Source organism: Alnus glutinosa, chromosome 6 (genome assembly GCF_958979055.1).
Source record: "Alnus glutinosa chromosome 6, dhAlnGlut1.1, whole genome shotgun sequence".
Classification (NCBI taxonomy): domain Eukaryota; kingdom Viridiplantae; phylum Streptophyta; class Magnoliopsida; order Fagales; family Betulaceae; genus Alnus; species Alnus glutinosa.
Window position 1 is genome coordinate 22,068,137 of NC_084891.1, and position 14,292 is coordinate 22,082,428.

General features: G+C 38.1%; 1 protein-coding gene across 1 annotated transcript; it reads right to left on the reverse strand.

Annotated features, from left to right (window-relative positions):
- Positions 1 to 1,617: 1,617 nt before the first annotated feature.
- Positions 1,618 to 1,953, reverse strand: LOC133871621 (uncharacterized mitochondrial protein AtMg00810-like). The gene has a single exon (XM_062309046.1). It carries the CDS (start codon positions 1,951 to 1,953, stop codon positions 1,618 to 1,620), a length of 336 nt encoding a protein of 111 aa, XP_062165030.1.
- Between the last annotated feature and the right edge of the window lie 12,339 nt (positions 1,954 to 14,292).

Consider the following 14,292-nt stretch of genomic DNA (forward strand, 5'->3'; position numbering starts at 1 on the left):
AGAGTGAGTCCACGGCTCAGCAAGTTCAAGCAAACTGACCATTTATAATCTGAGCCCTCAGTTGTTTATAAAATATATCATCACTAGTGTTTACCAAACAGCCACATATGCAGGGTTTTTACAAAGTTGTTTTCAATAAAAGTATGGCTAAATAGTAAACCAGGTGATAGACAATTTAATACATAATAATAAAACATGAATACATTTATTTGCATTTTCTTGCTACATAATTAATTCCACATTTTATAATATGAAGCAACAAAACAGTTCATAGCATGAGAAGTAAAATATCAGTTAAAATCATCATACTTTAAGCACGCAACATTGCATAACATAATATAGCATAACATAATATCTCATCATAACAATAAGTGAATTTATACTCCAAATTATCCTCAGGAGTTTGTTAAGTGCTACCCCACTTAACCGCAAGATTGCTAATCATTTATTCTTCTCATAACTTCGAGGTGTCAAGTGCTAACCCACTTAACAGCAAGGTGGCTAATAATTCATCTCTCTTATAGCTTCGAGGTGTTAGACGCATAATCTCTACCTAACCGCTGGGCCTTTGTTTGCATTCATACATAATTTCCATATAATATTATCATTTTTGCAAATCACATTTTCATTTAACACATTTGTAAAACATCTCAAAATATATTCATACGTGTAATCAAAATAACAAGGCTCAAGAAAACATATATAACATGCTTTTGTAAAATAATGCAGGGTCAGTAAGTTTGAACTTACAGTTAAGGCTTATACTCTTAAGATGACTTTCTGGACCTTCGCAAATTTTCTGCATTAACATTGTACCTCCATATTAGCCTATATTCTTTTCAAAACCCTAAAAATTCAGGCAGCATAACAACATATTTACAATGTCATAATGCAACTTGGGCATCATAACGACATATCTATAGTTGTTTATATATTTAATATGTGAAGTTCTTAGATGCTCTGGTACAGTTATACTTCTGGGGAAAAACTCTAATTTTTTTTTTTTTAAAAAAAAAAAAAAGGTTTGTTGCTATTTTATATAGTAGTGTTACGTGTAATTTTAGATAATTACACTTACGGCTTGTTTAAAAAGCTGGGGCGCTACAGAGACAGAGGCATGGTTTAAGTGATTTGAGACATGGTTAGAGAGCTAATTGCTTGCTGGAACACGGTCTGCAGGTTGGACAGTTTGCATACTTTTTTGTGTATGGTGATTCTGCAGTGTTGATATGCTACAGAGTGATTTGGTAGCAGATTACTTGTGGCAACCGAAGTCTTGGGAATGTGATGCTGAGTATGCTAAGCATGCTGATCCTTAACACCTCGTTGCAAACTGATGGGTAGACAAACCCTCAGTTTGGCGCGCAACAAACAGAACCAATTGGCTGTAAGCCCTTTAGTAAAAATGTCAATTATCTGATCCAAGGCGGGCAAGTATCTAAGAGTGATATCCTTGTTGGTGACCCTCTCCCGAATGAAGTGGAAGTCCACTTCAATATATTTAGTCCGAGCATGGAACACCAGATTGGAAGCTAAGGCAAGAGCTCCAAAATTATCACACCATGGAGTGGGAGAAGATAAGAGGGGAAGATGCAACTCTCTAAGGAGCATACAGATTCAGTACATTTTAGCAGTGGTGAGGCACATGGAATGATATTTAGCTTCTGTACTGGAGCGGGAAACCACACTTTGCTTCTTCGCTGACCAGGAGAGGAGATTAAAGACAAGGAATATGCCATATCCAGAGGTGGAGCACCTATCATTAGGGTTGCCTGCCCAATCAGCATCATAAAAGACATTGAGGATAAGAGGACTTTTGCAATAATAGAGGCCATAATCCACTAAACCCTTGAGATATCTGAGTACTCTCTTTGCTGTTGTGAAGTAGACAAAAGTGGGGTTGTGCATGTGTTGGCAGAGTTGATTAACTGAGTAGGCAATGTCAGGCCTCATGAGTGTCACATATTGAAGAGCTCCAACAATATGTCAAAATTCGGTTGGATCAGGGAGTAGCTCACCTTCAAACTTAGACATTTTGGTTCCTGATATACATGGAGCGCGGTATGGCTTGGATTCAGCCATATGAACTTGATTGAGGAGGTCTTTCATGTACTTGGACTATCTGAGGTGGATGCCATTGTGATCTCTGAGGACTTGAATGCCAAGGAAATAACTTAGAGCACCCCCATCAGTCTATGTATATTGGTTCCCTTCCCTATGTTTAAGGAAAATATCATAAAAAACACCAAAAATGAACCCATAACAGATACCCTAAATTTGCATTTTCTGGTTAGGAAGCATTGTTGCTTTCCAACCCATTATTTTAATAAAATAAAAAAACGGCTCTCTCCTCTCTCCTTCCCCCTTCCCGCGTCTGGAAGTTGGGTCTGCCAGAAACAATTTTCCAACACCATCGCCAGATGACTGAGAAACTTGTTGCTGATTTTCCTTTACTTTCTCACCAAACAAACAAATAACCACCTTAATCACACACACAAAATCCACAAAGTCCAACTGCAAGAACAATAAAAAATAAATAAAAAATAAAAAATAAAAGGAAGAAAACCCAAATCCATGTCTCCCAAACAAAGCAATCATAGTACAGATTCATTGGAGGAGAACTACCAGATCTTGTAGTCTTGTGGCCAGATTTTGTAGTCTTGTGGAACCACACAATGTAGTCTGGCAATCCTTGTCGAAAAATCAGCTCTGCTCAACTGAAAATCCAGTCCCTGTTTCGCCGACGACAACCCAACGGAGATTCGGCGCCTCTACTCTCCTTTTCGGCTTATCGGGTCTTCATGGATCGACCCCTCTGCATCTCTGATTCTCTCTCTCAAGCTCCAGCTTTTCCTCTCTATTTCACTCTCTCCCTCGATCTCTCTCTCTCAGTATATCTCTCTCTTGGTTTCTAATGAGATTAAAGAAAGGTAACAGGAAGAACAAAGAAGGTCAGTTTTGAGAGAGAGGGGACGGAGAAGACGAGAGGAAAAAAGAAAAAAAAATGAATAAAAAAAATAAAAGTGTTAGTATTTTTGCCTCATTCTGTGTTTGGACAAAATCACTTGTGTGTGTAAAGATGCTTCACAGGGATTCTACTATTCAGAAGTGCTTCAGAGTCAGAAGATTTTCAGTTCCCTGTCAGCTGTCCAAACGTTCAAGCCATCTCGTCCGGACGCCCATCTGTCACTGTTCCATCCGTCTGGACGACGTGCCATACCGTTCAGACTCCAGACAGACCAAACATCATCCATCCGGACGACGTGTTTCTCCGTCCGGACCCTCCACTGTGTAGAGAAGGTTCTGTCCAGCTTGCATCCGTCCGAACGCCTATCAGTACTCTAACAGTCTCAAATTCTTTCCAAGTTCCAATAAAGGGTAGATCGATCATTCGTCCGGACGATGTGGTATCCCATCCGGACGCGCGTTTCCTTAAGGCAAGAATCGCAATTCAAATATCACCGTTCGGACGTCTGACAGCTGTGGTCCGGACACACGTTCATCAAAGAAGGAAATTGCCGATTCGACTTCAACCATCCGAACGACTGCCTATCATGGTCCGGACGTGCGCACATCAGATATGGAAATTGCGTGTTGAAGTTCAACCGTCCGGACGCTCATCCCTCATGGTCCGAACGCGCGAAGCTGTATAAGGAAATTACTTGCAACGGACGTGCGGCCGTTCGAACGATGTGCCATCCCGTCCGGACAATACTCTTAAATAGGAAAGATTTCCCCGCGAAATTCTCAGAAAATCTTGTCACACAGTTGTCCGTCTGGACGGCCCATGTCCACCGTCCGGACGGCGCCCAGGTATATTTTGTCTGACGCTCATTTGAGCCCCCAGCCTATAAATAGAGGCCCCTAGGCATTGAGAACTACAAGAATTCGGTATTGAATTCCACAACTGCTTAGAGACGTGGTATTTCCTCTGAAGTCATTTCAAGTGTGCTGTTGTTGTGCTACATCTGAAGTCTATCTTAGGGGTTGGCCTTAAGGTAAAGGATTCCATTGAAGACCCCTTCAGGTAGGAGACCTGGTTAGGAAGCATTCATGTTGGGCTACACGTCAGAGAGCAAGGTACGACCACTGCATCGAGTATATGTGAGTGTTACTATCTTGTATCTAGCTTTGTCTTTTGAATAGTGGAATTCCTGGGTTTGGCTGCCCCGGAGTGGTTTTTCTCTTAATTGAGTTTCCACTTCGTCAACAAAAATCTCTGTGTCTTTTACTTTCCGCTGTGCTTAATTTTTGTTAACACTTTGCGCACACACTTGTCTTTCATTTAGAAGTCAAATTTCAATTTTCAAAAAGTAGGAAAGAGAAAGAATGATCAAATAAGAGTAAATTTTTAATTGATATAGGGAAAATTAAGGGAATCTATTGTGAGCTGTTTTTTATAGGGAAGCAAAAAGTAGTTTTGTTTCCTAAATATAGAGAAAATGGTTGGGAGTCTATTGGGAGTGCTCTTAAGGCACCAAGATCTTTCATAGAAAAATCAAGCTGCAAATTAGTTATGAGGTGATTGATTGTTGCATGATGATTCCCTGTAATTATATTGTTAGCCACAAATACTAAGATAAAAATATGAGTGTTGCCCTGGTGATATGTGAATAGAGAGTAGTCCACTTGAGAGGCAAGAAAACCAAGGTTCAGAAGAGCTTGTGCAAGTCTAGTAAACCAAGTTCTTGGAGCTTGTTTGAGTCCATAGATGAACTTATGCAAGCGGCATACAAAATTAGGACATGATGGATTAATAAACCCAAGGGGTTATTCCATATATACCTCTTCATCGAGAACAACATGGAAGAATGTATTAGATACATCAAGTTGTCTAAGTTCCCAATTAAATTGGACAACCAAGATTAAGAGAAGCTTAATGGTTGCTAGCTTTATAACTAGACTAAAGGTCTCATGATAATCAATCCCACATTTTTTGTCAAATCCCTTGGCAACAAGACGAGCTTTGAATCTGTCAACACTTCCATCAAGTTTTTACTTGATTTTGAACACCCATTTGTTCCTTACTACATTGTGATTGAGGGGTCTAGGACATAGGGTCCAAGTGTGATTGAATATCAAGGCTTGGTATTCACCAGTCTAGCTGCAATCCATTCGGGGTGCTCCACAGCTTGTATGTAGGTAGAGGGTGTAGGAAGCAGATGTATGGTGTGAAGGCATAGAAGGGGATGTCGTGTAAAGTGAAACATTTTGAACCCTGGAAACTGTTTGGGTTTCAGATGGCCAGTTTGTAATCTAGTGACCATGCGAGTAGATGCTGGAGGTGGAGAGCTGGTAGCAACAAAAGAGGAGACAATAGGTAGTGGAATAAATGAGGTGTTGAGTGAGGATTGGTCCATATGGATAGGAGAAGGAGGTTGAGAAGGATTGTGAGTGGGAGACAAAGGTAGAGGAATGGGATCAGTTTGGTCAGTGTTAGTGGGGGACAAATTAGTAGAAGAAGCCAAGTGCATGCACTTGTGGCTGGTAGAGCTGAGGTGGTGAGAAGGTGATGCTGACTCAGGTGAAGTAATTGGACTCGTGGCAGTGTTTGGAGAAGGTAGGTGGATGACAGAAGTTGTGATGGGAACTTATGATGCAGTGTTCATTGGCGGAAGAGTGAGAGAGTTACCTGGAATTGCCGTGACAGTGCAGGACCCTCTAGAGAGGTTTGTACCTTTAGCTGGAAAATGGAGCTCATCAAAGACAACATGCCTTGAAATGTAGACTTTCTGAGTTTTTGGATCCAAACATCGATATCCACAGTGGCTGGCTGCATATCCGATGAAAATGTAAGGTCTGTTGCGGAAGGAAAGTTTATTGTTGGCATAAGGTCGCAGGAAGGGGTAACATAGACGACCAAATGATCTAAGGAAGGTGTAATCAGGTGGTTTGGAAAACAATTTAGAGAAGGGTGATGCATTATGCAGAATTGGGGTAGGTAACCGGTTTCTCAAAAATGTAGCCGCTAGAAAGGATTCTACCCAAAACTTTGAAGATAACCCGGATTGAGCCAAGAGAGTGAGACCAAGTTCTACAATATGTCTATGTTTTCTCTCAGCCATTCCATTTTGCTAAGATGTGTGAGGGCAGGTGAGTCTATGTAAGATACCATGTTGGGAGAGAAAGTCTTTGAATTGGTTAGAAGCATATTCTCCTCCATTGTCACTCTGAAATTGTTTAATGGGAGTTGAGAATTGCTTTTCTGCCAGTAACTTGAATTTGACAAAACAATTGAAAACATCACTTTTATTGATAATAGGATACAACCAGGAATACCTGTTGTTATCGTCTACAAAAACCACATAGAACCAACATCCACTCAATGAGGAAACAATATATGGATGTCTAAACATCTGAGTGGATGAGTTTTAAGGGTGATTTGGTACATCTAGAGGAAGGAGAAAATGGTAGTTGCTTGGATTTCCCAAGCTGACAGGACTTACAGACACTAAGACTCTTAGAGCACAAACGCAGACACCCAACCATTTTTCCTAAATTTAGGGAACAAAACTACTTTTTGATTCCTTATAAAAAAAACACTAAACAATATATTCCTTTATCTTTCCCTATATCAATTAAATACCTTTTTTTTTACTTTTATTTTATTCTTTTTCGCTCTTTCCTACTTTTTGTCATTTTACTCTATCAACCAACTCCTTTCCAACCGTTCATACCTTTTTTTCATATTTACAAAATTATTCAATGATCATTTAATAGCTAGCTTAAATTTTGGATGAAAGGTAGTGGACCCAATTAATTTTTGGCTGGCAACTGTTATTCCTTAAATTTTGTCAAATTTTGCATTAAAGTTTTAGAAAGCAATGACTATGAAGTAAATGTTGTCAAAATTTGCATTAAATAGTTGGAAAGCAACGGCTATGAAGAAGACATTAAATTAGTTGCCAGATGAAGTAAACATTAAATTAATTGCTGAAATGGCTATGAAATAATTTCTTTCAAGATTTGCATTAAATAATGGTTCAAGCAATTAAATTGCTTGCAATGTTGCTATGAATTACTTTACATTACGTTTGTTGACAACATTTATAGCCTTTGCCTGCTATGAAGTAAATGTTGTCAATTGCTACGAATTAAATTGCTTGCAACGACTGTGAATTAAATTGATGGCAACTTCTTGTCGGCAAGGGTTGTGAATTAAATTTGTATTTATGGTTTCTAGTTGCATCAGATATGAATCACGAATCACAACCAAATATGAGTGTTCTTTCAATTTAAATAGATTCATTGCCTCATTGATTTTCAGCCATTTCATAACCGAACATTTCTTGTTCTTTCAATTTAAATAGACCCACTGCCTCATTGATTTTCATCCATTTTACAACCAAACATTTCGTGTTCTTTCAATTTTAATACTCATTGCCTCACTGATTTTAATCCATTTCAATACCCTTTCCCTCTATGGATCATATTGTTGAACTCGATAGCCTTCTACATGATTCTTCTTCTGATGATGAGTTGGAAATAAATTCAACTTTTGCTATGGTAAAATAACGATTGGATAGCGAATGAGGATCAAAATCATGGCGTGATTCTGGTCGATGCCGCAATACCATTTGGCGTAATTCTTTGCAAGGCGAAGAAAACCTATTATACGATTATTTTGCGGAATCGCCAGTATATCATCCCAAAAAGATTCAGAAGAGGTTTCGTACGCATCGTGACCTTTATACGCATTCACGACACAATAATATCTCATGATGGATATTTTGTCCAACGAAGAAATACTACTAGAAAGCTTGGACATTCTTTCCTAAAGAAGATGACTACCGCAATTAGGGTGCTCGCTTATAGAGTAATAGCAGATTTTATGGATGAATACTTATGAATTGGAGAAAGTTCCGCAATGGATAGCTTTATACGGTTTGTTAAAGCGATAGTTTCAATTTTTTCTGCCGAGTACTTGAGGTCGCCAAACCAAAAAGACATTGCTAGAATGCTAGCTATTGGCGAAAGCCATTGATTTCCAAGGATGTTGGTAAGCATCGATTGCATGCATTGGAAGTGGAAGAATTGTCCAAATGCTTGGAGAAGTATGTATTCTGGTCATATCCGTGAACCTACAACTATTTTGGAAGCGGTGGAGTCCAATGATCTTTGGATTTGGCATGCATTTTTTGGGTTACTAGGGTCTTATAATGATATCAATGTGTTAGAACGGTTTGATGTATTTGCCAATTTAGCTGAAGGGAGTTCTCCTTCGGTCAACTACTCAGTCAATGGTCACGATTATACAATGGGATACTATCTCACTGATGGTATATATCATTTGTGGGAAACTTTCGTAAAAACAATTCATGATCTACAAGGAAATAAGAGAAAAAATTTTGCTGCAGCTTAAGAGTCGGCAAGAAAGGACGTAGAGCGAGCATTTGGAGTGCTTCAAGCACGATTTGCAATTGTGCGTGGACCTGTACGATAATACCAACCTAAACTTCTTAAAGATACCATGACGGCGTGCATAACATTGCATAACATGATCGTTGAGGATGAGTGAGATTTATATCTTGGAGCAGATAAATTCAATTATGAGCAAATCAATGCTATTCCACTCGAACCACCATCACACGAACGTACAGAAAATTGTGGACTTCATGCAAAATCGTCATCGTATTAAAGACCAAGAAACAAATTCTCAACTCCAGTCAAACCTCATCGAGCATTTATGGCAAATACATAGACAATCGTAAGAAATTGTTATCTCTAAATTTGGTAACATGTTATTTAGCTTGGAAAATCATATATTCCCAAGCATTTATGTCAACTTAACTTCTTTTGTAATTGCCATTCTCCTTGGCATATGAATATAATTCATTTTTTATGGCATCTTGAGTTAATGCGTAATGTGTAATTTGCCCTTTTATTTAAGGGCTTTTATCTTTTATTCACGTTATTTAATATCGTGAGTTAATCAATCATCCCGTGTATTTAGGTTGGCACAATTCTTAAATACTCACTGTCAGCTTCCAAAAATTAAATGACAATTAAAAGCATGAAACCATAAATGATGAAGCAGCTATTCTAAAAAGAAAACAAAGCCTTTTTTTACTTCAGGTTCCGGTTAGCTGGTAGTAGATTGGGTTAGATAACAGTAAGCTATGGGTTAGGGGTTCAAACCAAGGAACAGATAACAATACCAAAACAAACAAAGAACTGGAGGAACAACTAATGCATCTCAAGTCATTAAAACAATGAGTCATACTTCTCGGTCTAGGTTTAATTGGCATCTCACCATGTTACTGAGGTACTTTACCTCACATAAAGCAAATTGGCTGCAACACATTCCTTCAAATTCATTCCTCAGACAAAAACCCTATAAATTGGCTTTAATGCATTCATGAGACTATAGAGAAGACATTATATAATGAAGAACAAATCTCATCAAGATGGTTTATTAACTTGCAAGCATGCAACAAATACAGTAGGCAGCAGAAACAAGGACAAGTGATTTGGTTAAAATTGAAGGCAGTACAAGAACAAGAGAAATGACACCAAAATTTAGGTTGAGTTTGAGAAAATAGAAAGGCCTGCAATTAATTCATTTATAAAAATGAAATGGAGTTACACGGAGTTAAATACACAGAATAGTTTAACTATACAACTTTGTGTAGTAAGGGTAAGGCTTCATTGACCATAAAACATTGGATCACTTTCATCTTTTCATCTTAAACACATTAACACAACCAATACAAAGCTAAAAACATATACAGAAAAGAACTTCACAAACAGATCCAAATCAAATTTCCAATAATGAGAGTCACAATTCTAATCAAATTTCCAAACAGGATGGTCACAATTACACAAAGTTTCATAAAAACCAATAGACCCAATGGCAGGACAAAAAGCAACCCAAGGATTCACAAAAGCCAAGGTCACAACCATCAAAGAGATTTCCCTTTCGTCTTTTCTAGTCTACAAAAAGTCAAGGGCATAAATAAAAAGTCAATGGCATAAACAAAAGCCAATACAAAATATATACGGCATAAACAAAAGCCAATGACATGATTAGTTCATTTAAAACATTTACCTAGGCAATTACAAATGACTAGTTAGTCCTACGCTTCTACATGATTTCCATTTGGAGAGATTGGATATATTCAAGCTGAATTGATGACAAGTAGCTTGTATCCATCATCATAATTTCTGTTTCGTCTTTCTTTTGTTCCCTTGCCTCTTTCCTAAGTTCAACCTCAAGCTTTTGTTTCTCAATTTCTTCTTTTTTAAATTCAACATCAAGCTTTTGTTTTTCAATATGAATAATCTCTTCCTTTGTTGAATCAATATTTTTCTTTCTCCCCTCATACGATCTTTTCTTCACTTCTGTTAATTCAGTCAAAACCTCCATTATAATCTCTTTCTCTCCACAATCTTTGCTCTTTCTTCTCTCTCTCTCTCTCTCTCTCTCTCTCTCTCGCGACCTTCTTGCCTATAGGTCTCTCCAAGTCTACAATAACATTTTCATCATCATTGTCTTCCCCTAGATGTATCACAAGTTGAGGAGAAGAAGGACTTATACTAATGGATTTCCTTCTCCACACTGGCTTCAACTGCTTCCATTTTGGCAACGTGTTCAACAAGTTCCAACAATGTTCAAATTGAAATTCGATAGAGTATTCGTCTCGGTACACATCCTTTGCCAAATTAATCTGAAAAAAAAAAATGAAAAATAATTAGAATCTTCAAACTAAATAAGGTTAATTTACTCTACTAGTAACAATTCATTTTTACCTTATCTTGCTTAGTAACACCACTTGGATTCTTTGTTTCAACTTGCGCCAAATATCCATAGAATTTGTTGGTAAACTTTTGGATTGATGACCATCGATTTGATCAAGAATGAACTGTACATTCCACCGTGTTTTCTTTCTTGTTCTCATGATAGTTCATGCAAATTTTATTCCAAAATTTGTTGCCTTTTTTTTATCAGTCTCTTGAATTGGATTAATGCTAGTTCTGGTCCAAGCTTTTACGAGTAGAATGTCTTCTTCAATAGAGAAGTTTTATTTTTTAGTAGATTTCATTTTAAGTTGGGATAGAGTTTCCTTGTAGTTTTGCAACCCCGATTGTAAGAGCGTAATGAAGCTTTGGTTCTCGTCTTGTGCTACACACCTGTAAACGCTCAAGGATAAGATGGTAAATTGTAATGGAAAGATAGAGTGGATTCAATAGATAATGCGGAATTTGTATTAAGAATGGAATGAAAGATACAAGAACTGATATGTTTCAAGGTAGATCGGGCCTTCTTCTATGAACTACTAAAAGACTAACAATTCTCTTTGATACCTTCTTACAACTGAAACGAGCCTTTTATAACAAGACTAAGCCCAAACTAACTAACTGATATTACAACAATCAGCCCACTATTCTAATAGCTTACATCAGGTGAATCTCACTAGATTACTAACAGCTTGACACGTCAGCACCTTATCCTTATCCATACAGCTACTTTGCACTTTTCAATTTCAGCCACACGTGGCTTTTCAATCTTCTCCAACCTTCTTCTAGGGTTTTGAACTTCTTCTTCTTTCTTCCCTTTAATCGCCACCTCGACTGGTGACAATACTCCCCCCCCCCCCCTCGATTTAAAACACCTTGGCCACAAGGTGTGGAAAATCGTCTTTCAAACGATGGAAAGGCTCCCAAGAGGCTTCAACAGCTGTTTGACCGTGCCAATGGACCAAAAGGTCAACCACCGCTCGGTTATGTTGCTTCCAAGAACGCCGATCCAGAATCTCCTCAGGCTCAGGCTGAAAAACTCCAAACCGATCAACAGGAGGAAGAGTTGGAATCGAAACAACTATCACACCCAACTTCTTCTTTAGTTAGGAAACATGGAAGACCGGATGAACCAAGGAACCTGGTGGAAGATCTAGACGGTAGGCTACTTTGCCAACTTTTTGAGTAATCAGAAAAGGATCGTACAAACGTGGTGAAATCTTCAAAGAACAACGAAATGCAACCGACATCTAACGATAAGGTTGCAAACGAAGGTAAACCCATGTACCAACTTCAAAATTTCTATCCGTTCTTTTCAAATCAGCATATTTTTTCATACGATTTTGGCTTAACTGTAAATTCTGTTTCAAGACTATCAGGAGCTCATCACGGGTTTTGAGCTGATCTTCAACCACAGCTAACTTAGTGGTACCCGGCAAATAAAAGAGCAAGCGAGGAGGTAAGTAACCATACGTCGCCTGAAATGGTGTTACTTTGCTTGAATGATGAAATTAAGTCTTGTAGCAATACTCAACTAGGGGTAACCACTAAGTCCATTCATTTGGCTTGTCATGCACCATACACAGAAGATAATTCTCCACACAGTTATTCACAGCCTCTAATTGTCCATCTGACTGCGGATGGTAAGCAGTACTGAAGACTAAAAAAACCCTTGTAATCTGAACAATCCTGTCCAAAATTTACTAGTAAAGGCAGTGTCTCTATTAGAAATAATAGAGTTAGGGAGTCCATGTAGCTTAAAATCTTGTTGAACAAATAACTGAGCCAAAGAGGAAGCTGTATAGGGATGAGCTTGAGATAAAAAAAATAATAATAAATAAATAAATAAATAAAAAAGCATATTTAGTGAGTCTATCAACAATAACCCAGATCACTGAATGACCTTTCGAAAGAGGAAGATCCTCAATAAAGTCCATAGAGAGGCTGAACCATGGCCTCTTAGGTACTGGTAAGGGCTGTAACAGCCCAGCAGGAGAACCATTCTCTGCTTTAACCCTCTGACAAACATCACATTCCCGCACATAAGCCCTTAAATCAACCTTCATACTCGACCAAAAGAAATCCCTTCTAGCTCTATGAATTGTCTTATCATACCCAGTATGACCCGCAAGAGGACTAGCATGTACATACTTTATAATAGATGTTCTAAATGGTTGGCTGACATATAATCTCTTTTTATACAACAGTAAATCATTCTTGATAGAATATCTATTGTCTGTTGAAGTACCGTCCTGAACTTGTTTAAGTATAGACAACAACTGAGGATCTAGAGTATAACTATTTTTCAATTCAGATAGCCAATCTAGAGTAGGATAAGAAATGACAGAGAGAGATACCTCCAAAACTTCATCCTCACTAACATATAATCTCTTTTTATACAACAGTAAATCATTCTTGATAGAATATCTATTGTCTGTTGAAGTACCATCCTGAACTTGTTTAAGTAAGGACAACAGCTGAGGATCTAGAGTATAACCATTTTTCAATTCAGATAGCCAATCTAGAGTACGATAAGAAATGACAAAGAGAGATACCTCCAAAACTTCATCCTTATCTCTGTGAGAAAGTGCATCAGCCACTTTGTTGTCCTGCCCTTTCTTGTATCCCACAATAAAATCATAACCCAGAAGTTTGGATACCCATCTCTGCTACATGGGAGTTCCAATTTTCTACTCTAAAATGAACTTAAGACTTTGATGATCCGTCTTTATCTTAAATGGATGACCCAAAAGATAAGGTCGCCATTTCTTCACAGCCGACACTAATGCCACCAATTCTTTCTCATAAGTAGACATAGAAAGAAATCGACCCTTTAGCCCGTGACTGAAAAAAGCAATAGGCCTCTAACATTGCATAAGTACGGCACCAAATTCCTTTACCTGAAGCATCACACTCAATCTCAAAAGGCAAATTAAAATCTGGTAAGGCTAATACAGGCGAATGAGTGACTGCTTGTTTCAATTCCTCAAAAGCCCTTGTGTGCTCCTCAGTCCACTTAAAAGTATTTTTCTTGAGTAAACGTGTCAATACCTCAGCAATGGCTCCATATCCTTTGATAAATTTGCGATAGTATCCTGTTAAACCCAAAAAACCCCTTAGAGCTTTCAAAGTTTTAGGAATAGGCCACTCCACCATAGCCCAAAGTTTAGCATAGTCAGCCTTCACCCCTTCAGTTGAAATGATATGCCCCAAATAATCAATTTCAGGATAGCCAAACCTGCATTTGCTTCTTTTAGCATACAATTGGTGTTTCCGTAGGATATCCAAGGTAAGCTCCAAATGCCAAAGATGCTCCTGTTTATTCTTGCTATACACCAAAATATTGTCAAAGAAAACCAAGATAAACTTTCGCAAATAAGGTCGAAAAATATCGTTCATCAAACTTTGAAAAGTTGATGGAGCATTAGTCAGCCCAAATGGCATGACTAAGAACTCATAGTGACCCTCATAAGTTTTAAATGTTGTATTGGGCACATCTTCAAGTCTAACTCTGATTTGATGATAACCAGAGCAAAATTCTAGTTTAGAAAAAAT

What these genes read in the sequence shown, in the direction of transcription:
- LOC133871621 (XM_062309046.1), bottom strand. Translation starts at nt 1,953, where the DNA reads ATGAGGCCTGACATTGCCTACTCAGTTAATCAACTCTGCCAACACATG.